We start from the raw sequence: 25,404 nt of genomic DNA, 5'->3' as shown, positions 1-25,404 counted from the left end.
AAATTGTTTGTGTAACAAAACACATGCACCGCGTTCGAAAAACGTGTTCTCGCTGCTGTTTGTTTTAGAAAATGAAGAAAATAATGAATTCGAGCTGTAGCCCGATAAGTCGGCCTCTTTCCTCGGCTTTACCGAGGAGAACAGAGAGGGAAACGTCACAATCACGCCCTGGATACGTGGTGAATCTTCAACGTTTACTGATAACGCGTGTTTGGATTAGCAGCCGGCTACGTGCACGACGGCTGAGCCACGCAGGAGCAGCATCAACGAAGGGTCACAACCGCATAGCGCCATTTCAAAGCAGCGCTAAAATTAACCAAACCAAAACCATTTTGATTAACGTTTTAATGACATGCGTGCTGATGTGTACACTGTGGGCGTTGATTTAATGAGTAAGAGACGTGTTAAAGGGGTTGATGGCATTGAACTGAATGGACCAGAGTGTAGAGAGCTGGTTGGTATATGCTTACTACACTAAAATGCAATCTGTTTCCTACCAGGACATAATAGAATTGTCTGTTGTGTTTTCTGACTATGAAAACCAAATATTAATATAATTATACGGAAGAATTAGAAATAATGACTGCAAAAGATGTTTTGTCTGGTCCCTTGAAAGCGACGTTAAGGTACTTAATAGTGAATACATTTGAACGTGAGCCATTATTATCATTTATTAATTAGGAAGAGGTATCTCCAATTAGCGCTCCTTTATATTACGCCGAAGCATTCGAGTGAGAATTTGAGAGTTTGAAAAGCCTCAGTTGGCATGAAAATAACATTGGCATTTAAAATGTGATAAAAAGAGGTGGTATTTTATATTCGTATAAGAGTAGTGGAGGTCAGCGATGAATAAGGTGAATACATTTAAGAGGTTTGATGGAGCTTTGATGTAACAGAAACTTATTTTTGCATCGAGACATCATGTCTCAGAAGGTCTGGGGGAACCACGGAACACTGCGACACACTGCAGTGAACGAAAACAACCCCAAAATTAATTCAAGCAAAACGCCAAACGTCTGATATATCAAAGTGAAAACTCCTGGTTTTGTCTCCTTTCATTTACTGCGAACAAACAATTGCAAATACACAATGCTAACTAACACCGACTCGAAGGAAGCTAACTTTAAATGACACAGAATCTCAATATAATTAACACTTATAGCCACTTATAATTGACTCGTAACAACACCGACTGGCCTTCAGCATTGTGGGAAGAGGGCGAACACAGCCCCTCTCGTATTCATTTAATAAAAGGCATTTGAGGGCTTAATAATATAAAGCAACCGGACATCTGGGAGGGCAGTTCAACTAGTAGGCCAGGGGGATTAAGGGCTGAAGGGAGGGGGGAGTCGCAAGGGGGGGAGAGGGGGGCAGGGCTGGGTCTGTGGGGGAGTGTCAGGTCCCCAAGGCACTGTTTTATGAGTGACACACACACCCCCACACACACACACACACACACACACTCACACACACACACAGCTCGATGATAATAAATAAGTCAACCCTTCCCTCTGAATCCAGGAGTCTGTTCTCTCTCTAAGCTCCATCACCCCACCCTCACCCAAAACACACGCACACAGGCACGCACACACACACACACACATGCACAAACTCATGCACACACTGCCTCATCTTCTTCCACACACACACACACACACACACACCACACACAAACACGCACACACCCCCCTCACACATCAACACACTGTGACAAACACACTCACACACACACAAACTCTACCTGCTCACCTTCTTCTCCGCCTCCACACACACACGCACGTACACACACACACACACACACACACACTATCTTCACCTAACGCACACACACACACACACACTCACAACCACGCACACACACACACACACAAACTACCTCCACCAAACGCACACACACATGCACACACACACACACACACACACACACAAACTACCTCCACCAAACGCACACAGACATGCACACACGCACACACTCACGCACGCACGCACGCACACACACACACACAAACTACCGCCACCAAACGCACACGCACACGCACGCACACACCCGTCTTGCCCCAACAATAATAACAGTCCCGGGGGATTTGGGAGCAACAGTAGGTACCGGCTGACAACTGTATGCCGACCTGTGTTCCATCTTTATTCATTAGGCAGAGGCATGGCGGTAAATACTGTACTGCCTCCACCCTGCCTGCCACCCATTTATCTCCCTGCGGAGCCAGCTTACTGCAGGCTTCTGGCACTCTGAGCAGCAACACCAATCAGAACCGCTGCTGCCATCGCGGTGGCTGGCGATGCCACTTGGTGGGTGACATCACTTTGCACTAATTTCCGCAAAAGTAGAAACAAACAAACATATCTACCTCGGCTCAATGTTGCTATTGCCACAGTTTGTATAACTATAAATATAACTATATGTCATGTTATATATATTATGTTATATATATGTTATCATATTTTATTGTATACATTCAAAAAGAGGAGCCTTTAAACGAGACGTAGCTGTCATTATGTGGGCCGACGGTTATTCCAATTGTACTCCTCCATTTCAGGAGTCAATTTGGGTTTGATTAGCAGGAACAGAAAAAGTCAAAAAAAAAAAGAAAGAAAGAAAGAAACCAATGCTAGTGCCCCTCTCTACCTGTTTGTGTGTCTGTGTGTGTTCACTGTCTGTTTGTGCGTCTGTGTGTGTTCGCTGTGTGTGTGTGTGTGTGTCTGTGTGTGTTCACTGTCTGTTTGTGTGTGTCTGTCTGTGTTTTCAGTGTGTGTGTGTGTTCGCTGTGTGTGTGTGTGTGTCTGTGTGTGTTCGGTGTGTGTGTGTGTGTGTGTCTGTGTGTGTTCGGTGTGTGTGCGTGTCCACAGGGTGCTAATTGCTGCTGAGGTCATGCTACTGAGCCTTACAAGGCTGTGTTTGATGCAGGTGAATGTGCCCCAGTGTGTGCGGGCATGTGAGTGCGCGTGTGCGCGAGTGTGTGTAGGAGTTGGGAGCATGCGACTGCTCTGGATGTCCTTGACTCGCAGCATCGCGAGCAACGCTTAAGGCCCCTACAGATCTCCCCCATCATTACTGCGAGAGCTGGGACGCCCACCCCCCCTCTCCACACACACACAACTCTCTAAACAGACACACACACACACACACACACACATATATATACGGTGTGAAAGAGAGGGTGAGAGAGCCGCAGACTGAGGCAGAGATATGCAGTCAGACGCGTGCATGCATGCACACACACACACACACACACACACACACGAAGAAGAAGACACAGACCCAGTCACAGATATGCAGGCAGGAAAAGGAAAAAAAACACACACATACACACACACACACATACACACACACACACACGCACACGCGCACACGTGCGCGCGGGAGACAGGCTCACCCCTTCCCTGAGGCTCCTCATTAAGCCGCAGTAGGCGGCTGCAGGAACGAAGCACACCGCCTCTGGGGAGTCTCCTCTCCTCCTCTCCTTCTTCCTCTTCCTCCTCTTCCTCTTCTCCTGCTCCTGCTGATAGAGAGACACAGAGACGCGCGGAGAGAGGGGAGGAGGGAGGAAGGACGGCAGGAGGGGAGCAGGGGGGAAGAGGTGGTTGTGTCGGCGGTGTTGGTGGTGGTGGTGGCGTGTTTGTGTTTGTGTTTGTGTTTGTGTGTTTTGAGTGTGTGTGTGTGTGTGTGTGTTTGTGTGTATGGGTGAGTGGGGGATGATGGGTTGGGGGAGGGTGTTTGGTCACAGGGGGACATCGAGAAAGAGAGAGGCAGAGAGGGGGAGAGAGAGAGAGAGAGAGAGAGAGAGAGAGAGAGAGAGAGAGAGAGAGAGAGGGGGAGAGAGAGAGAGAGAGAGAGAGGGGGAGAGAGAGGGAGAGAGAGAGGGAGCGCATTGTTATTATCGTAAATGTTAATGGTTTATTATTTGTATTAATGTTATCAAGGTCTAAGATGCACCAAGTCTGTGGAGATGCTGGCTCGAAGGTGTAACTTCTCAAAAGGATGAGAGGGTGGTGGGTGATGACAAGCCTCAATGAGGGGGTGAAGGAGAGTTAGAGAAGAGTGAAGGACAACTAGGAATGGAGAGAGAGAGAGAGAGAGAGAGAGAGAGAGAGAGAGAGAGAGAGAGAGAGAGAGAGAGAGGAAACCGTGAATGGTCAGGTAAAAAGTGGAGGAAGTGAGCAAGGCCTGACGTCTGGATAAGCGTACAATATGCTCACAACAGTTCTTGGTCTTTAACTTTTTATGTTTCATATTCGTCATTGCAAATGAACGGCGTTTCAGGTAAATGTCGTCACACATTTTCACATGTTGCAACACAATTACCAGTGTTGGAATGAACAATACACCCTGATGGATTATAGTCTGGTGAAGCTAGCCAGATACATTCAAGAATCCATTGTATTGCCTTCCTTCGACTTTGAAACTTGACTTACTGTGAGGGGATTTGTTGTGAGAGAGAGAGCGAGAGAGAGAGAGAGAGAGAGAGAGAGAGAGAGAGAGAGAGAGAGAGAGAGAGAGAGAGAGAGAGAGAGAGAGAGAGAGAGAGAGAGAGAGAGAGAGAGAGAGAGAGGAGAGAGAGAGAGAGAGAGAGAGAGAGGAGAGAGAATCCTCCAAGTGAAGGTGCTAGCCACTGAGCTAGCACGCTCCAGGATACAAACAACCTTGAGAAAAAGTGCACTACGGGCGACAGATAATCATTGTCATTGACTTTTGCTGGGGGAGGCCAAGAGAAGAGTGAAACAGGCATTTCTCTCCCGTCTTCAATATATTTATTTATCTTTCACTTGGGGACACCGAGTGCTTCTGCTGCACTAGAACCACCTGACAGGGCAGGTATATTCTGCTGCGGACCGGTGTCTTTTACGCTGTGTGTGTGTGTGTGTGTGTGTGTGTGTGTGTGTGTGTGTGTGTGTGTGTGTGTGTGTGTGTGTGTGTGTGTGTGTGTGTGTGTGTGTGTGTGTGTGTGTGTGTGTGTGTGTGTGTGTGGGGGGGTAAGGTAGTGTAATGGCCACAGTGAGCAGAGGGCTAGCGGCAGCCGCTTCTTCGGAATTGGCGCGTCAAAGAAGTTGGGACTGCAGTCGTTTTGTCGACATACTCTTTCAGGATTATTTAGGCGAACAATCCCGTTGAAGTGGCAACCAGGAGCCGGGCCTGAGCTCTGACCTAGATAGCGGAGCGGCGCTCATTTACTGATTTATGCTCACACAGCTGGGGTTACATCTAGCTTTGAAAATAGTGGGGAGGGAGAGGGAGACGGAGAGGGAGAGGGAGAGAGGGAGAGAGGGAGAGAGAGAGAGAGAGAGAGGGAGAGAGAGAGAGAGAGAGAGAGGGAGACGGAGAGGGAGAGAGGGAGAGGGAGAGGGAGAGGGAGAGGGAGAGAGGAAGAGGGAGAGAGAGAGAGAGAGGGAGAGGGAGAGGGAGGGTGAGAGGGAGAGGGAGAGAGGGAGGGAGGGAGAGGGAGAGGGAGAGGGAGAGAGGGAGAGGGAGAGGGAGAGAGGGAGAGGGAGAGGGAGAGGGAGAGAGGGAGAGCGAGCGTGCAGCTGATCATTATCATTGACTAGTTCACCTTGAGACATTTTAAAGATTCAAGCGTAAAATCAAAACCCATCACTACCTCTTTTAACTGTCACTGAGGGAGCAGCACGCATGCATTTACACGCACGCACGCACGCACACACACACACAGACAGACACACACACACACACACACACACGTATACACACAAAAACAAACTTCATTAACTCCCTATGACATGCAAAGACTCGCAATAAACAAAACAAACAAAACATCTAAATCGTCCAATTAAAAACATAATCCAACGCCGTTGCACATTTATTTTTCAGTTGACTGAGAAAACAATGATTCAAGCCAGATATATGTATTCAACCAATCTATAATCATAGCCTTAATGAGCAACGGGCTGTTGCAATCAAAAGTTAAGCGAAGATTAGAGGGAAGGATTACTGCTGTGTTGTAGCAACATCGGCCCCCACGTCTGCTCTGTGCAACCGCATGAACACTAATCATTATCATTGACTGCTGCTGCAGTCCTTCGGGCCCGGCAGCAGGGCTATGGGGGCCAGGTAGTTTCTGCAGGTAGACTTTAAAAGAATCCTGCTATTAGCTCTAATGGCCAGATCGCCCGGAGGCAGGGATTCCTGTCCCCGACTCTGCCTGCAGCCTCGCACGGCTACCGCCGGTTTCAACGGAACACGTCATATTTACTAGTTTATTCGTTTAGCAGAAACAACTCCCGAAAATAACAGGGCAAAAAAGTGAGTGGATCCACATATACACAGTACTAGTGTCAACGAAAGGTCCTGCTAACAAAATAAAGAAAAGGAGCATCTCTGTGTTTATGGGAATCCAAAGCTCCTGACAAGGAAGAAGCACACATTTTCAGTTTCAGGATCGGTATGTTTTAGCAAGAGAGAGAACCCAGCATCCTAGGGATGACCAAATCAATGGGTGGACTGTGGCAGACTTTTAATTAAAAAGAAGTTCAATGTCGATTGAATTGGTCTTAAGAGAAAATGACGAAGCACAAATGTATGTAAAACTGCATCTCAACTTAAAAACCCTTTACAAGTAATTGACAAACAAATGTAACTCCCAACCTTCAGGATCAAACGTCAGTAACATTCCACATAACATTCAACCCAATAGTGTTGTATGTATAATAACATGTTATATTTCTAGAAAAAAATGAGGTAAGGACATCTTTTTGATATTTGATTCAAAGTGTTTTTACATCCTCCTGGATTATATCCTGCGGGCATTCAACCTGCCACTATGCCCTTGGGCAAAACTGACCTTGTGGTAGTGGAGTAAAGTGAAAAAGGATTTAGCAAACAGAGATCAATAATGGCAAGCCTTACTAATTATTGTGCACAAACCACAATAATCAGACTCAGACATAGCCATTATTTTTTTAAATTATGTGATTGAGAATGAATGAAAATAGCCCTTTTAAAAAACCTTGAAAATATGTGTTTTGCAACCACAATCAGAATGAGCGATCGATTCCTTTAAGGTCATCAATCACTCACCTAAATAAGAAAGTGATTTTAATTAAATGACCTTGTCAATTCAATATTGGGCAGTCACTAATTATATCAGCTCTTCCTATACTTTCTTTGGAGGTCGTGTGAGTTTAGTTTCACTCAGTATTTTCTACACCTTTATCTATTTAAAGTTGGTAGCGCGAGTAGCAATGTGGCACAGCAAAACTAGCATATCATATTGATGCAGGGGTTCAGAGAATTTTTACAGTAAATGTTGACATATATCTTTCATGCCATCACGCAACTTTGGCCCACGCATTCCGCGCACATCCATATGACAGTATGATACGAACCGTCTTAGAATATAAATAACTGTTATGGATTTATTTCATACATATTTCACACAAACAGCAGAAATAGCTGCACATCGCAACTCAAGCACAGCTTCATCGTCAATAATCAAAAACCCCAAAAAAGAAAGCCAGAAAAATAATTGTCAATGTGTTACTTGTTGTTGTTGTGCAAGACAAGCAGGATTCTTCCTAATGATGACTTCATTAAAGTTGAACGTGCTATGTTGAGGCAAAAGTGAGTTGTGCTCAGTAAGAACAACTCCCTGTCTGGCTCAGGGGCATACGGAGGCAGCAAGCTTCTCAGTTACCGCCTGGAGACATCGTCAACATCTGGAGCAGAGTGCACCCAGGTACAGTCCAGACTGAAATAGGTGTGATGCAGTGGAGCTTCTGTTCTTGGCTCGCTGCGTCCGGGGCTTAGCTGTTGAACCCTCTCTGTCCGGGTACCCTCACGCTGTTTTATATCTCTAACAGCATCTAACAACAAAACTCATTTCATCTGGTCTCTAGTGTAAACCTCTAACTAAAAGGAACAACCAAAAAAGTAAATGATAGAAATATGGCAAGCGCTGTTGTGCCCCTTGTATTATTATACTCTGATTGACTTTTAGATTCACATCAAATCCACAGCAAAAAGGCTGAAAGAAGGTCATGATCTTTGACATTTTTCAGGTCTACCAAAAAAACACTAACACCGGTCTTCCACTTATTATGAGCCGTGTAGGTAAGTTCCCATTCCCCGGAGCGGCAAGAACAAGACCACGACAAGAAGAACAACAACAAAGACGAGGAGAATAAATGCGATTTTGAATTGGTCAAAGATTTTGACAAAGCAATATCCAAAACATGGAGCAAAAAATGGATATCCCTCTCATAAGTCCCTCCCTCTCCCTTGCCCCCCTGCCACTACACCCAATCAATTCAAACAAACATGGCTCCCTCTGAGTCTGAAGCGCGCTTGAACTTCCCGCCCTCTCTCTCAGTACACATTCGAAGCACACCCGTTCCTTCGTGGGGCGACGATAAAGTCTTCTCCATCCCCATTCCCTGGGTTTCCCTGGCATATCATCAAATCCGGGCTAGCTCAACTATAATATAGCCCCAGTTGTATATCGAACACAGCGTTGTTTCTTCTTTAAGGCGTTTTCCCTTTGCGTGTCAGAGCTCAACCCCCCGGATCGTGGCACACAACTTACTATTGTTGTTTATTGCCTGAGTCTTGCTGTGCTGGCAACGTTAACACAGCGCCAACAAACACTTATCTTTTCAACGGGTACCCCGAGCCACAGCTATATTATGTTTCATTGTCAATTGTACAAGCTAATGGTTTCTCAAATCTGATTTGCAGCCGCCTGAAGAGCATTTTATTGGTCGTTAAGAAGCCCTTTTGTCTTTGTCTTTATTAACGTAGTCCTGTCATGCTGGACCAGTGCTTCAGGGTAGCGGACTGCACTTGAGATGCGTATACTTGTGCTTGCCTTGGACCACTTACGATCATTAAAGGGGTATCTAATAAAATAAAATTGGTTTAAATAATTTGGACATTTGTGTATAAAGAAAACATAGCTAATATCCTACAAAGCATTCCGAGCTAGTGGAAGACCCTTCTTCCAGTGTTTGCTCATAATACCTACCTGGGATGCAATGCGATAGAGGAGCTCCCCTAGTGGTGGCAACAGGCACTGCTTTGCTTTGTTGTTCCTCAGGTTGTCTCTAAGGAGGTCTGTTATTGCACACACCACCTAAACAGTAGGTTGAAAGCAAGAAAGTATCATTAGGTTGGTTCTTTTTTGTGGTCAGGTGATTAGTCAGTTGAGGGTAAATATATAATAAGCGGAATTGAAAGGACGGATGATTTAACAACACACTTACTGATGCCAATTTGCCCCAAAAAAACAGTGTATTTTTCTTTGTGTAATTTATTATTATTAATATTGTCGTTAATGTATATTGTTTTCCATCTACTTAAATCAATCACATTACCTAAGGGGAAAGGACAGGTTAACGAATTAAAACGATAAACATGATAGTGATACATTTTCGGTTTTTGAAATGTATGCAATGGTGAGGAGGAATTGGATGATATTATAATACTTTTCCTCTTTTTAATGTTCAAGAAAGATTATTCAGGTGAATATTTCCCTGTCACACCAAAATGCAGTTCCGATCATTAATTCAAGTCATTAGTGACTGGGGAGGGGGTTATTTTATTAGCATTTTTTATCAGATCAGTCATTAAAGCTAAGGCAGGCAATTTATTTTATTAGCATTTTTTTATCTGATTTGTCGAATCGAAATTCTCATCCCGAAAGCGATAAATGTATCCAATGCTCTGACAAAATAAAAAAATAAATATGGTATCTTTGGAAGTCCCAGGCCTGTAATAAGCCTGTCCATCATGTCATTTGGCCCGAATGAAAATATTGGACAGCCTATTTCATCAACAAGGTTAGGCAGACCCATTGCTAAAGATAGCGAGCTAAGCGTGTGTTTTGGGGGACTGGCTTTAGTGGGAGGCCGGAAGTGATACATTTAGATTTTTTTGGCAGATCTGGCTTGTTTCTCCAAATTGCCTACCCTAGCTTTGAACATAACTAGTTTGATTATTTCTAAGTATATTTATATGTAGCAGTGTTATTGCCAGTATGTTATAAAACAACGGGTAGGTTGGAGCGAGTGTTTATGGGTTAAAATAAATGAATAGAGAAGAGAACAGATCACGGATGGCCAGCAGGAAAGAGATTGAATGAAATGAAACGAATACCTGACACCTGAAATCCTAACAGACACACAAGGTATTCAGACACGCACGCAATTTACATTTTCCCGCCCTTCCATGGCTGGTTTGGGGCCCTCATACAGATATGGTTGCCCGGCAACCAATGCAAGGGTAGGTTTGATCCCCCCCCCCCCCCCCCCCACACACACACACACACACACACACACACACACACACTCTCTCGCCTATCGAAAGACTGTTAGTGCTTCTGCCTGTTTCCACTTTGCATGATCTGAGGTTACTTACTGCCAAACTCTTCCCCCAGTCTGTGTCTCGCTCTATTCTCTCCTCTCTAGTCTTTCTGTGTGTTTCACTTCACTCTAATTTTTTTCCCCACTTCTTCCCTGGTTTATTCTTCCCTCTCGTCTTCCTAATCACCTTTTTTTCTCCCCCCACCTTAATACCTTTTTCCTCACCCACTCGTTGTCTCTTCCTGTGTGTTGCTCTTACGTATTTGTTGGACTTTAAATACACGTTGTTGCAGGAATTTGGGAACAGCCAGTTCCTAAATTTGTAAGTGAAACAGTGCTTCTTCCTTTCCCTGACACAACACCGTCTCCATGAGAAATGTATTCATCTGGTGCAAAATATTGTTATTTGTCGGGTGTCGTTTTTAATAGAGGGGTTATTATAGGGGATGTTTTCAAACTTTTATATGGGCAACATTTTCATCACCAAAACAGAAACCAGACAGTGGCTCCATAATGCAAATTAATTGAAATAATTAAAATTACCCAGTCTTTATAAGGGCTTTTCCAATTAAAAAGAACAAAGCATTGAACGTGTTGAATGCTAATTGTTTTAAATAGCTCAATTGTTCTCATCTCATCCCAATTCATATGGTGTGTAATATCAGACACCCGGGGAGCCAGAGAAAGACTAGTCTCTGGTACTATATACGTCAGTGTGCTAACTCTCTACCCCTAGCGAGAAGCACTAGCTTGAGAGTTGAGATTTTGAAAAGATTAGAAATAATGAGTTTCAATATGAGCAATGATAAACCACAATAACAACAAAGTATGAGGCACTTGCCTTCGTCCTGTGATTAATAATATGAATATGAATGATTAATACGTAAGGACATGTGCAGCCTATGTTTCAAGGATGTGTTAATGCGTCCTTCTGTATCTCTTCACATTACAGTGTTAAAAAACACACACACAAAAACACACACACACACAAACACACACACACACACACACACACACCGAGGCCCAAGAGACGAAGCATATTGTGCCCAACTGGTTGGATGTTTGGATGGAGGACACCGAAATCTAAAGAGACCCCCGCACGGCCACACAGCGGCAGCCGGGCGGGCTCCAGCGGAGAGCTGACCTCTGCGATGAGGTCCGCCGTGGGGCCGCAGCTCCGTCCTACTGCCCTCCAGTGGAGGTCCGGGCGCGCAGTGGTCCGCGTGGCCTGCTGCAGATTGCCCCTCCCTAATTGGCAAACCCCGCCCATTTATCGACAGACCACGCCCATCGTTTGGCAGACCACGCCCATCCTAGTGACAGACCACGCCCACCTCTTGGCAGACCACGCCCATCCATTGGCAGACCACGCCCACCTCTGGGTGACTGATCAGAATAAAGCCACAGCGTTTTGATGTCATTTTAATTAGTATAATTAACATGTAAACACCTGAGAAACTCTGTAGCCTTCAGACTGCATTATGAATATTATTTTGTATTACATGATCTTACAAAACTATTATATGATTATACTTTAGTGTACTTATAGCCTTGACCAGACTGGAGAATCCCTGTCACTGTTACTTGGCTTTTTAATAAGCCAAGTAACAAACCGTTGAGTGACGGAGCACATCAGACCTCTCATTCCTATTCCAAACCTGCCGCCTTGTCTCTATCTGACAGTCCTAGCAGCCGCCCGTGAACACAACACGCAGCCCGCTCTGAGGGGCGCGGCCTCGGTGGGGGCGCCCCGGCATTCACCCGCAGACACATCCACCAGGCCGTTGTGGCGGTGGGGGTTGCCGACATGAAGTGGTGTCAGAAAGGTGTGACCCGGGCGACCTTATCAACAATGAGACGCCGGTGGGAATCGATGCGCCGCGGTCGTGTGAAGGGGGGCTCCCAGGTGGATCGGCCCCCGTGGAGCCGGGGACAGACACGCCGCCGATCAATGGTACCCCTGGGAACACAGAGACGGGCCTGGACCACGCTAGGAACGCTGGCAGGAAGGAAGACAGCGGGCGGACAGACAGACAGACAGACAGACAGACAGACAGACAGACAGACAGACAGACAGACAGACAGACAGACAGACAGACAGACAGACAGACAGACAGACAGACAGACAGACAGACAGACAGACAGACAGACAGACAGACAGACAGACAGACAGACAGACAAAACTCCAACATATATACAGAAAAAGAGCGAAGGAGAGAGAGAGTGATATATATATATGTACATATATATATATATATATATATATATATATATATATATATATATATATAAGAAGGGGGGTTGATCAAAGCCAAGAGTTGTTGCTATGGTAACAAAACCCAGCCCTGACACTCCAATCAGCAGGACTGCAGAGGGAGAACCCCCGCTGAGAAACCACACACACACACACACACACACACACACACACACACACACACACACACACACACACACACACACACACACACACACACACACACACACACACACACACACTCTCTCTCTCTCAATCAGACATATAAACAGGCACTCAATCTTACTGAAACCCAACACATCATTTCCAATATACACACATTGACACGCGAGCACATACGCACAAACCTTTTATGCTACAAACACATACACACTCACGCACACACAGATACTTTCTGACAAACATACAAGGGTAGCTACGTGCCCAGTGACAAAAGACACAGAAATGGTGCAAACGTTTGTGTGCACACTGAAGAAACACATAGCCATCCCATTGAACCCCTGCTGAGCCTTTCCCAGGACACACACACACACACACACACACACACACACACAGGCAAACACAGACACAGGCAAACACAGACACAGGCAAACACAGACACAGGCACACGTACACACACACACACACAACCACACACACACACACACACACAGACACACACACACACACACACAGGCAAACACAGACACAGGCAAACACAGACACAGGCACACATACACACACACACACAACCACACACACTCACAGACACACACACACACACACACACAGACACACACACACACTCACATGCACGCACACGCACACCCGCACATGCTAAGACACACACCTCCTTTAGAATTTGTCCCACTGAGCTAGCAGTGGGGTGCGGGTTGGGTTAGCGGCAGGAAAACGTTCCGCCATTTGTCTTAAACAACGGGTGCACAAGGAGAAAAAAAAAAAAAAAAAGGAAACACATCTCCGCGGCGGTCGCCATTTTGTAAATCGCCGTGACGACTCTGCGGCAGGACACCGGTGAAGACAAGTGTAGAAAGACTGGATAGAGCTCAATAAAAAAGATACAACAAAAAGAAACGAGAGGGGTAGGGGAAAAGTGTGGGATCAGAGCAAGCTGAAGTTGAAATGTGTGGAATAGGACGATATGGGAGAGAGAGGCAGAGCGATGGAGAGGCACAAATAACAGCAAGAGAGAGGGAGAGAGAGAGAGAGAGAGAGAGAGAGAGAGAGAGAGAGAGAGAGAGAGAATAAGAGACGGAGGGACAGAGGGAAGGAGAGAGCGAGAGAGAGAGAGAGAGAGAGAGAGAGAGAGAGAGAGAGAGAGAGAGAGAGAGAGAGAGAGAGAGAGAGGGGGGGGCAGTATTAGTCTTATTCAGGGAAGAAAGGATCAAAGGCAGGACAAGAGTCTCTTCACCTCTGTGCAAACATGATTTTTTTTCCTACTGAATTACCACAGCATGGCTCATGTACACAATATATCTGTGTGGTGTGTGTGTGTGTGTGTGTGTGTGTGTGTGTGTGTGTGTGTGTGTGTGTGTGTGTGTGTGTGTGTGTGTGTGTGTGTGTGTGTGTGTGTGTGTGTGTGTGTGTGTGTGTGTGTGTGTGTGTGTGTGTGTGTGTGTCAATGTAATACTGGTCATATTGATTTCGTCGGCAGGATCACGTATTGTCATGATAAACACAGCATGTACTACACAGTTATACTTTATCAACATACGTCATGCATCTGTTGATTCATTCATATTTGGCCATCAACAAAACTAACTGAGGTTCATGTCATTGAAGTATAATTTAATTTAATATAATAATGTTCACACCCCATTTTATGATGTCGGCCATATCTTTTTATGGAATTGAATTAATGCAGCAGAAGTATGTATGGAACTATGACTCTTATCTTAATATAATGCTTCATATAACTGAAGACAATTCATGAATTGAAGATTTTTTCATAAGGTTAAATGAATAGGTGGTGAGAGTCTCTGTGTACTTCGGTCATTAAGCAGAAGGTTATGCAATGTCTTTTCCGGTGTAACATACAACATCTAGCAAGTTAAGCTGCATACAGGCAGATGTGTATGTGAGGGCGTTTGCCTGCAATACTTGGTACTGCACCTTATTGACGAGTCTGATCATTTCCATTTCATACACAACAGCATACATAGATAAATCATATATATTATTTTATGAGACATATATGAATGAATAAATATGTATATATATGCTGTTATACTTAAGGTGTTGTACTGTTATTTGCAAGCTAGGAGAGCGGGTAGCAGGGGCAGATATGTACTGCCCTCTGTTGGTGAAGCTCAGTAACAGTAGGAGCTGAAATTTCAGTTTGCACACAAACTCAAGAGTAAATTAGGACGTGGTTTTTAAATTGATTAAAAAAAGAAGCGATTATTATATAAAGGAATGAAAAATGAAATTTTTGCATGGTCAAAATGTAGAAAGTTATGCTCAAATAAACGACTTTTTGGTGTGTGTTTGGGTGAGTATGCGTGTGTGTGTATTGTGTGTGTGTTTGCGTGCATGTGGGCAAGCGTGTGTGTGTGTGTGTGTGTGTGTGTGTGTGTGTGTGTGTGTGTGTGTGTGTGTGTGTGTGTGTGTGTGTGTGTGTGTGTGTGTGTGTGTGTGTGTGTGTGTGTGTGTGTGTGTGTGTGCGTGTGTGAACGTATGCTGATGTGCGTGAGTGTGAAAGTGTGTGTGTGTGTGAATGTGTGTGCGTGTGTATTTGCAATCATGTATGTTTGTGCTTGTCTGTGTGTGTGTGGGTTTGTGTGTGATACTAACCTCAGAGGTGGGCGTTTCCTCACTGAGGATGGTGCAATGCTGAGCCAACAGGCCGATGACTCTGAGCACCTTGCTTCTCCTTTGAAATGAACACACGTACGTTAACACGTGTCACATGTTGCACTAGGCAGTGCCAGACTCTCTACACCCTCTTCGAGGCAGCCCCGTGTAATACCAACGCAGGTTGTGTCTCTGGCTGTTTACAAAGTCATACAATGTGTGCGTCAAAGGCTTTTGAACACATTGTGCTCAGACTCAAAGCACAATGTGTTCACTGTTTGGGAGCAAGCGCGGCCATCTGCCAGTGAGGCTAGAGAGAAAAACCCAGGCAACTTCTTCCATATTAAGATCCATATTTAGAGCTGTATTTATGGCTTTCTCCTCATTAGCATACGGAACGCTTGCAGTTGAGTACATGCCGTATAAAAAGTCAAAATATTGAAAGTTTAACCAGATCACCTTTAGCCTCGAGCCATCTATTTCATATGCAAAATCACAGATGTCAGGAACCAACAGAAACATATACATATATATATATATATATATATATATAACAGAAAAGATGACAAATACTTCATGTCGAATAATTTTTTTTCCACCAATTGTATACAGCCTTTGCAAAACGGATCAGCAATGTTTTGTTCTGTAAAATCCCACACAGCAGTGGTGAAGGTAGAACAGGAAGTTGAGTTAGAACAGTTCAATGTATTTTGCAGCCCTGTTAGTTGTTAGGCTGCAGGGACCCTGTTGCCCGGTCGCGTCCGGTCAAGAGTGGATACTCACACATCCCAGGAAGGGGCCTGCTGCAGCTGATGAGTCAACACGGCCAGCTGCAGAGAGGCAATCAAGAGAGGAGAGGAGGAAGACACAGACAACGCGCTCGGTTCACTGTGTGGACAAAGTGGAGCCGCGGACGCAGAGCTACAATCGGCCAGGACGGACGGGAGGAACAAGGGGCAGTGGAGTCGGAGGGAAGGGCCGAGTTCTCTTCAAACAAACAGTCGGTGGCTGAGGAGGCCATGGATCAAAGCTTTGTCCCAGACTTAAGTGATTCAGTAATAGCAATGAACATGAATGGAGGGACGTGAATACAAATATAGAATAAAAAATAATCAGTGTTGAAAAAAAAAAAAGTGTTGTCCTTTTCCAGGCTTGGTTTATTGGTTTGGTTTACTGCAGATAACCGCAGTATTAGATTTGTGCCTGGTTCTCTATTTGTGAGGACAGGGCTGGTCTGATAACTCAATCAGGCACTTGGATGTGCATTAAAAAAAAGGGGGGGGGGGATGGAGGGAAAGATAAACTGAAGCCATGACCAGTGACCATCATGTTATCACCTAAATATTCTACATAAATATGTAAAAAAGAATAAAAAATAAATAATAATAATAAAAATAAAAAAGTATATAATAAGCATCATTTTCAGCAGCCTCAGAGTTCAACTTATAATCTTCTTGTAGACATTACTAACGTGTCTTGCGCTATATCGTCTGTGCGCGTGTGCGTGCGTCTTTGTGCCGGCGCGTGTGTGCGTGGGTTGAACTCCTACCAGGGGGGAGTTGATGAGCCGGGTGGCTACGTCTCCACGGGCGACTGCGGCGCCACACAGGTAGCCCAGCAGGTTGACTCTGGAGCGGACTGCCGCAGCGGCCGGAGGAGGAGGAGGAGGAGGAGGGGGAGGGGGAGCGCTGTAGGAGGAAGAGGAGGCCGGAGGAGGAGGAGGAGGAGGAGGAGGAGGAGGCGCGGCCGTTCCCTCCAGGGAGGAGCAGAGCTGCAGGAGGAAGACGTCCCACTCCTCGTCGCTCAGGGATCGGAGCTTGTCCACTGTGTGCGTGTGCGTGTGCGTGTGCGTGTGTGTGTGTGTGTGCAGAAACGTTATTCTCTACAATAAAGAATACAGTTTAATATCATGTTTATGTCATCCCTGCTTTAACTGGCAGTAAAAGTGTGTTCACTTCCTAGGGAATGTGGTTTAATACTCACACAGCAAAACTTTTAAAGGCCTACTGAAAACACACTTCTTTAAATTAGCCTATAAGGCCCTACGATTATTTAACGTTGTTGTTTTCTTGCTTTTGCTTTTACAACTTGTTGTTTCTAGCGCATAGAGTCCAAGAAATGTGCTATATAAATGTCATCCCTAATTATAATTATTACAATACATATCCAATAATGTGCAATAATGTAATGTGAGGTGTGATTTACACTATAACTACAATCCTAGCCTATCGTTTACACAATAAATGACACGTTAACAAACATCCCATTATCGAGAATCAGCTGCAACGTGCATCCACGACGTATGACACCGTCTTGGATGTCAGAGAGTACCTGAATACGCTGGCACACACAGAGTCTTTGGGTCAAACCGTACGGCCGGGCTGTGCAGAATCTGGTCAGGAAAAATACACCAAGACAATTAATTCCCGCACCTCTTCAACCAAATTATTTTACTAGATATTTCTATTTTTAAAAGACACATCTAGTTATCCCCATACTGTATCAATACGAACAATAATGTATAGGAAGCAATAACAGTAGTGAACAGTAGTGTGCGATGTTAATGTGTGGCTGTGCGGGTGTGTGTGTGTGTGTGTGTGTGTACCTTGGGGTTGTCGATCACCGCGGCGACGGTCATGTCCGCGTCGGTGTACAGCAGGGCTTCCACACAGGACGTAGTGTCGCTGCCAGGGACGCTCTCATGGGCCTTATGACGGCATGGTGAGAATGGATCGAACATCAGGTTAATTATTATTGATTATTATCATGTTAATCAACACAGGGTATAGGACACACCTGAAACCAGGTTTACCATCAGCAGAGAGCAGCATTGGAAGAACAGCAACAAAACACTGCGGACTACAATCATTTCAACCATCATTATCCCAGTAATTGTATATAGTATAGTATATCATATAATCTAATCATGTTGAATCTACATAAAGTTATTCTGTCTTTGGGGATTTTCATGTTACACCTTAACCCTGTGGTATTCTTTGCCCATTGCTTCTCGCTAGTGTGCAGATTGTCTCATATCATAACTTTAATATGGTTCAAGGAAAATATAAGAATGTAATTATATTAGAATGATTTATTAATATATGGAAATCTGTACTTATATGTGTAGGGCGGGCTTGGCTTGTTGTTTGAATTGTCTTTATTCCACTCACACTGAGTCAATAAAAGTCGTCAAGTCACATTCATACTTTTTATTTATTTGTACAAAAGCATTCTTTAGGGACGAAGGGGGTGTTAGAGAACAGTGTTTTTAATTTAATCCGAGTCGCAACCACTGTAAACTCAGAGAGAGATTTACACTTTTTTATCATATACAATAACTTTCCTATCAGCGTCGTATACCCATACCGACTGGTGATTGGTCAACTGACGGGGACTCAGAAATGGTACTCAGTGGAGTGTGTGTAACCTTGGATGCAGGCAGCTGGGAGTGGGGGTCCGGAATACTGCAGCCTCTTCTTGGGGTCGCACGGCTGCTGTGGGTGGGTTGGGGGGGATTAACCGATTAACCGTTAGTGAAATGAGTATCGACAGCAGATCTGGGGTTCAGTCGTCACTGCACAGACCCTGGACCACATGTGTGACTCTCTGCTGCCATCTACAGATAGACTACTGTAAAATAGTTTAGATATTTCAGTGACGTTTCTCATGTAATGGTAGTGCTTTTGTCTCTTTGTTATGCATACAATGAATGAGCTGTGTAATTGATTGTCTTTGATTCATAAAATGTGATTACATTTAAAAGAAGACATTGTTTGGACTATGTGTTATTTTGAAGATAATAATATTGTTAGATGCTCTTGCGAATAACTGTATGCTTTCTAAGATCGAGACGGATTTTGATCCATAGATCAATTGATTTACCTTATAAAATATGACTGAGTATGCCTCCAGCTAGCTCGGTGATAGAGTCTGAAAGCAAAGGTAACTTGATTTACCTTAGCAGGAACATTGCCTCAGAGTTATCGTTATCTGCGCTCTTCGGTCTTAGATCTGAAACATTATCTGAAGAAAAGAATGAAAAAGTTCAAAGTATATCATTGCCTTTGCATTTCCGGCCAAACAAAGGGCACTGAGTGTGAAATCAGTACTGGTAAAAAAAAATGGCAAAGTTAGGAGCCTGCAACTTGGATAACATAGAGATTGTTCGTCTATTTAATCCATTGAATGAGCTGGATATTGTATACCCAATGAATGTGAGAGCGAAAGAAAAACTTGAAAAAAAGGATTGAATGGTGTGGATAAAATAAAGAAAGGAAAAGATGTGTTTCCATTCAAAGCATGTTCTGTTTACTTTGCACAGCAAAGCCCTGTGTGCAAAAAGGAACTCTCAGCGTGAGTGATTAACATAAAAAAGTAAAGACCATGTGTTCATTCGTGCATACATATGAGTGTGCGTGTTTGATAGTGTGTGTAAATATGTTTGTGTGTGTGCGTTTGTTTGGGGCGGACACAAGCACACACACACACACACAGACACGACAATTTGGGAATAAAACAAAAATTTAAATTAAAACAAATATTTGACAGTTAAATGACTATGTCTTGAACCTCCCAGGTGTGCACTGTACGCGTGAACGCATCTGCAACGACGGATTAAACCAGCCATCAGCTAAATCAAATCAGGAAGGACTAATTGAAGCTTCCATCCCAGGCCTTTTGATAAAGAACTACATTACCCAGGGAGAAGGACCGGCTGGGGCCCAGGGGGTGGGACGCCCTCCGTCTCACGGGGTCCTGCCCCAGGCTGTGGTCTGGTGTCTGGGTGGAGGACGGGCCAGCGCACCCGCTGCCCAGCGTTCGGTCTGAGAGCCTTTGGTTTGGGTTGGACCTATTGGATGACGCGTCGGTAAGACTTTATAATGAGGGTACAATGTTTAACAATACTTAATAATAATGCATAATAATATAGAATAATGCAGTAATAAGCATTATTGTATAGCATCAGCGTAGCAGGTTAGGGTAAGGGATAGTGGGTAACCACAACCCAATTAAATAATGCATAAATTAAGACCTTAGTTAACATGAACACCATTACCCACATTACCTTGAACACCATTAGTTAACATTTACAGCATTAGTTAACTAGACCCTTATTCAACTGTGTATGTGTTTCTTTGTGTCCGTCATTGAATGTGTATTTCTGCACTTACTTATGCAAATTAGTGTTTAATTTATGCACCCTCATTGTAAAGGGTTGAAGATTAATTGATCAATTGATGACAAACATGAAAACCCCATCTCATTCACTCCTGTGGGCGGCCCAGGGGCAAAACAGGGCCCTTATCTTCCTCCATTGTAGTGAGTTTCACTCGCGAGGCATTTAACACTGTTTTTGAATTCGGGGTGGGGGGGGGGGAGTCAAATGGAGCTTTGTCTGTGAATTTTTGTCTTTCATGACAGGGATTTGTATCAGAGAAGCCTGCCTCTGGTCTTACATATACACCACACTGTTTTACTTGTACAGATGTTAGAGGCACAAGCATTTCAAGCAGATGCTTTGTATCAGAACCCAGCAAAATGTTTACAAAAATAAAGTAAACCCTAAAACGTAATCTCTTGAACGTGGTGGCTTTGTTTGTGGCTGCAGCCTGTTCGGTTTCCTACATTGCGTATAGGCCTTTCCTCTCCTTTGAATAGCGGCCAAAGCAAACATGTTTTATGTGTAGAGCATGCCTTATGTGCACAAACATCACTTGAAATTTAACTGCTGGGACATTCCCCAGCTCTGACTGTCTCCTCAGGGGTGCTTGTTCTGGTCCATACTTTTGTCATCGTAAGTACAGTCCTTATTTACCCAAGGCAGCTGCATGCCTTGGCTGAAGTGTCAGTGTTAGTGTTGTGATTTTGAAATGTAGAAAGCTAGCATCTTTGAATGGACCCTATAATCGGTTTAAAAAAAAAAGGTGAAAAGCTTTTTCATACTCTGTGTAAAATTGTAATCTGTATCTTATAATATCAATCCACAATGCGACAACAAACCTTGAACTGATGGCGTCATCTCCATCAGGACCATCGCCTTCTCCCTCATCCCTTTCCTCTTCATCTTCAGACCATCCCTCCTCTTCCTCCTCCTCCTCCTCCTCCTCCTCCTTCACTTGGGCCCAGAAAGGGTGGTCCAGCAGCTCTGGCCAATCCATTCTGAAGACACAAACCAATCACAATAGAGAGAATAAATTACACAATTCATGAATAGATAAATGTGAAGAGTGTATTATTTGGGGAAACCGACCTCTTGTTGGCGTTTTTGTTAAGCAGGCCTTTCAGAAGGCTCTTGAACTCAACACTGGGACTTGATTCAGACTCTTCGACTACAAAAAGATACAAAGAAATAAGACACTTATAATAAACATATTTTGAGGTGTTTCAACCTTTTAAATGTTTATGGTGAAGGTATGTATGTGTGTGATTCATTGTCATGTTCGACTACCCTAAGCAGTTTGTCTGTGTGTGTGCGTGCGCGCGTGTGCGTGTGTGTGTGTGTGTACTTGTGTACCTGTTTGTCTGAGGGGTGCAGGCTCCTGGTGCGTGATCATTTTCACCATTTCAGTGTAGTTTTCAGAATAGAACGGAGGCTTTCCTGTAAGATGGAATTGCTTTGGTTTAGAATGGTACAGCACAACTAAGCATTCACACAGGGGTACGGCCTAAGAACAACAGGACAGCGCTGTTCAATATAGCACATATAGCAATCCAGTTTAATATATCTGTTGTATATTTTAGACCATTTGTTATTCATTTACTATACTGATTTTCTGTGTATGTGTATGTGTAAGTGTGTGTGTGTGTGTGTGTGTGTGTGTGTGTGTGTGTGTGTGTGTGTGTGTGTGTGTGTGTGTGTGTGTGTGTGTGTGTGTGTGTGTGTGTGTGTTACCTGAGTACATGTGGTAGAGCATGCAACCCAATGCCCACAGATCAGAGCTGGGACTGGTATTGGCTCCCTGCAAGACCTCTGGGGCACTGTAGACTGGAGAACCTGTGTGCACACACACACACACGCACACGCACACGCACACACACACACACACACACACACACACACACACACACACACACACACACACACACACACACACACGTCAGCATTTCGATCAATGTTTAAACTAAAACTAAATGTGTGCTTCTCTTTATGTTTTGTTTTCTCTCCATTCGACGAGCTGACAATCAGCAGTACATGACATCGTCTCAAAACCCATTGAGTCGGGGGGGGACCTTGTATCCTCTTCCTGAGGCCGCTCTCAGAGACCTCCTGGTCTCGCCCTCCACCCTCCCCTCCTGCCTGGCCCGAGAGGCACAGCATTGTGAAGAACTCCTCCAGGGTCTCTCCCGCCGCCCTGGACAGACAGAAGTTACTGAGCTTCAGCACGCCCTCCCCGTCCAGCAAGACCTGAGGAGCAGCCACAGACACCACGTCGACACTTGGTATTTATACTTTTCTTTTGTCTGCCCTACATTTGTGCACAGCTGGGAAAGCGGGGTGGGGTGGGGGGGGGGGGGACTTACCTTGGCAGGAGTGAGGTCAGAGTAGATGATTCCTGATTGGTGGAGATGCTTCAGCCCTTTGACTATGTCCCATCCAAAGGACCTCACCATGTCTTCTGTCAGACAGCCATCCTGGCCAATCACAGACTCCAGGGAGCCACCTCGAGACGGTGTGAAAACACGAAAGTTAAATAATTGAATAAAAGGTCAAATGCATCCTTCAATAAAAATCTACTTATTTTTGCCAATCTCCATCAGACATATCATTTCTTAGCTTCAAACTACGAGCATCATAATTGAAACATGAAGCTCTGGTATACGACGTGTACTGAACAAAAGGATGTTACCATTACAATTTAGAATTTAAGTTACCCATAATAGGTTTTTATGCAGTGTAGCCTAGAACCAGGACTAAAGTCGTAGCGACCGACCTGTGCAGAGCTCCATGACCAACCACAGATGATTGCTGGTTTCATACCACTCGCAGAAGGACACAATGTTCTGATGGTCCAGGTCATTGCAGAGGCGTACCTGATTACCGACAAAGATATTAGTGGATTATCTATTTTAAACATGCAATCATGGAGATGTTCCTTTTTGTCTCGAAGATTTACAGACTATCTCTAATTAATGTCAATGTGTATTTTCTTATTGCTTTGGTCTAAACTCTACATTTTAAATAAATGGTTATGTTGGAAATGGTTATTTCAGCAGTTACATGATGGTCAAGGGTTTTTATTGACAATAAATCAATCAATATAAATAAATAAACCACTACATAATCGTTACAATTGCAAAGACATTGAAAGCATGTTGGTCAAACAAGTGTGTTGAGTTGCACGGTGTGGAATATAAAACACAGACTTACATGGTTGGTGATTTCTGGCCTCTTGTTCTTATCGGCACAGATAATGGCTACATAACCAAGACTGCCCTTTCTTCGGCCTTTATACACCACAGACCTGCTACCTGACCCTAGCTCATCATAAAGGATGAAGTTCTCCATCTGGTATGATATGAGGATGACATTAACTAGCTGCGCAGTATACACATCTTGGAAAATTAAAAGGAGACCACAATTTGTCCCGAGTCACATTTACAAAATATAAAGAATAACGTTTGGGCTGAACGTTCATGTTTTAGAATAGTAAACGTTGACCATAACGTAACACAGCAAGCATCGGGAAAAGAAATTGTAAGCACGGAAAATTGGAATATGAATACAATTAATAATATAGCTTAAAATGTTGTTAATTGAAGGGTTGTTATATACAGACAATAATTTATAATATGATTAAATCACATTGATAAAATATACACAGCACTAACATAATAATCGAGCGAGACCGAGTTTACTGATCCGTTCACTAATACACACATTGTAAACAGCTGCATCCCCCGAGAAAAGACACGGTAGGGTCGGAAGTAAAATGGTATTGGACCATTGCTAAACTTACAATAAATGTATTTACAGTTTGGATCTTTCCTCTGTTGTCATTGCCTCAGCCTCAACTTCTTTGGCTTGACCAACGCGCTGTTTGTTTAACAGGAAGTTGCCTCGGACCACTTCACTGCGCCTGCCGGGGGTGCAGGGAAATTTCATGGATATATAATTTCCGTATATAGACAAAATCGCTTTCTATGTAATAATTTTGATTGTTTACTTCAGTCAGATATAAAAAATATTCACGTGAAATGAAAACGTATTGTTTGTTTTTGTAGTTTGCGATTTAGCCGTAATCAACTAACCCTAGTGTCGTCACCTTGGTGCTGTCCCTTCGTTGCTAAGCGACAGGACGAGATGCAAAAGGGTTGCCATAGAAGCTGAATGAGACGGATAGAAGTTCGACAGATAGAAGATAGATGCATTCAATTGATGTATGCTAACATTATTTTTTAACTATTTCATAAAGGACTTAATAACTTTTACAACCCTACTTTCAATAGCATTGTCACCGACGAAGGTCTGCAATACTATTCTAGAAGACCCCAAGGAAGTTATTAAAAATACACCAATTGATCAGAAGCAAGTGAGCTTTGACAATGACTTTGCCTTCCTGTTGGGGTTTAATACAAATAACTTGCGGAGGTGCTTGGACACAAGCATAGCCAGCCAGCGACGTTGTCACCAGAACGCAAGCAACCGGAGAACCAGGAACACCGCTGCACATCACCACCTGATTCTGCTGCTGCTGCTGCTGCTGCTGCTGCTGCTGCTGCTGCTGCTGCTGCTGCTGCTGCTGCTGCTGCTGCTGCTGCTGCTGCTGCTGCTGCTGCTGCTGCTGCTGCTGCTGACAGAAGACCCTCACATCATAAACCGAATCTGGAATATATACATGACGATTGCGACATGCATAACCTGTACCTGTTTCTCGAGTTTTTAAATAGGGACAACCCAGTGGTACACAACTTTGGACTTGCAATTTTAAAGGACTGTCATCACCAAGGCCAGTATAATGTTTCAATGGTGGCCCTCTGGAAAGAGGCTTCGTTCTCAAAAGGCCAGAACAGAAAGACTGAGAAGAAGTTTATAT

General features: G+C 44.1%; 1 protein-coding gene across 1 annotated transcript in view; it reads right to left on the bottom strand.

Annotated features, from left to right (window-relative positions):
• Nucleotides 1–25,165, bottom strand: part of ulk4 (unc-51 like kinase 4) — a 44,582-nt gene extending 19,417 nt beyond the window's left edge. The window contains 19 exon segments of the mRNA XM_060055177.1: nucleotides 3,390–3,515; nucleotides 8,988–9,095; nucleotides 15,371–15,449; nucleotides 16,154–16,200; nucleotides 16,920–17,194; nucleotides 17,702–17,762; nucleotides 17,976–18,077; nucleotides 18,798–18,864; nucleotides 19,327–19,393; nucleotides 20,068–20,219; nucleotides 21,371–21,529; nucleotides 21,621–21,699; nucleotides 21,885–21,968; nucleotides 22,263–22,364; nucleotides 22,601–22,775; nucleotides 22,892–23,031; nucleotides 23,302–23,401; nucleotides 23,739–23,876; nucleotides 24,249–25,165. Coding sequence (XP_059911160.1) covers nucleotides 3,390–3,515; nucleotides 8,988–9,095; nucleotides 15,371–15,449; nucleotides 16,154–16,200; nucleotides 16,920–17,194; nucleotides 17,702–17,762; nucleotides 17,976–18,077; nucleotides 18,798–18,864; nucleotides 19,327–19,393; nucleotides 20,068–20,219; nucleotides 21,371–21,529; nucleotides 21,621–21,699; nucleotides 21,885–21,968; nucleotides 22,263–22,364; nucleotides 22,601–22,775; nucleotides 22,892–23,031; nucleotides 23,302–23,401; nucleotides 23,739–23,876 — 2,061 coding nt within the window. The 5' untranslated portion in view covers nucleotides 24,249–25,165.
• Nucleotides 25,166–25,404: the final 239 nt, after the last annotated feature.

The sequence above is a fragment of the Gadus macrocephalus genome, chromosome 6 (genome assembly GCF_031168955.1).
Source record: "Gadus macrocephalus chromosome 6, ASM3116895v1".
In the NCBI taxonomy this organism is placed as follows: Eukaryota; Metazoa; Chordata; class Actinopteri; order Gadiformes; family Gadidae; genus Gadus; species Gadus macrocephalus.
Note: the sequence above shows the minus strand (reverse complement) of the source record. Positions and strands in the feature narration are given on the sequence as shown.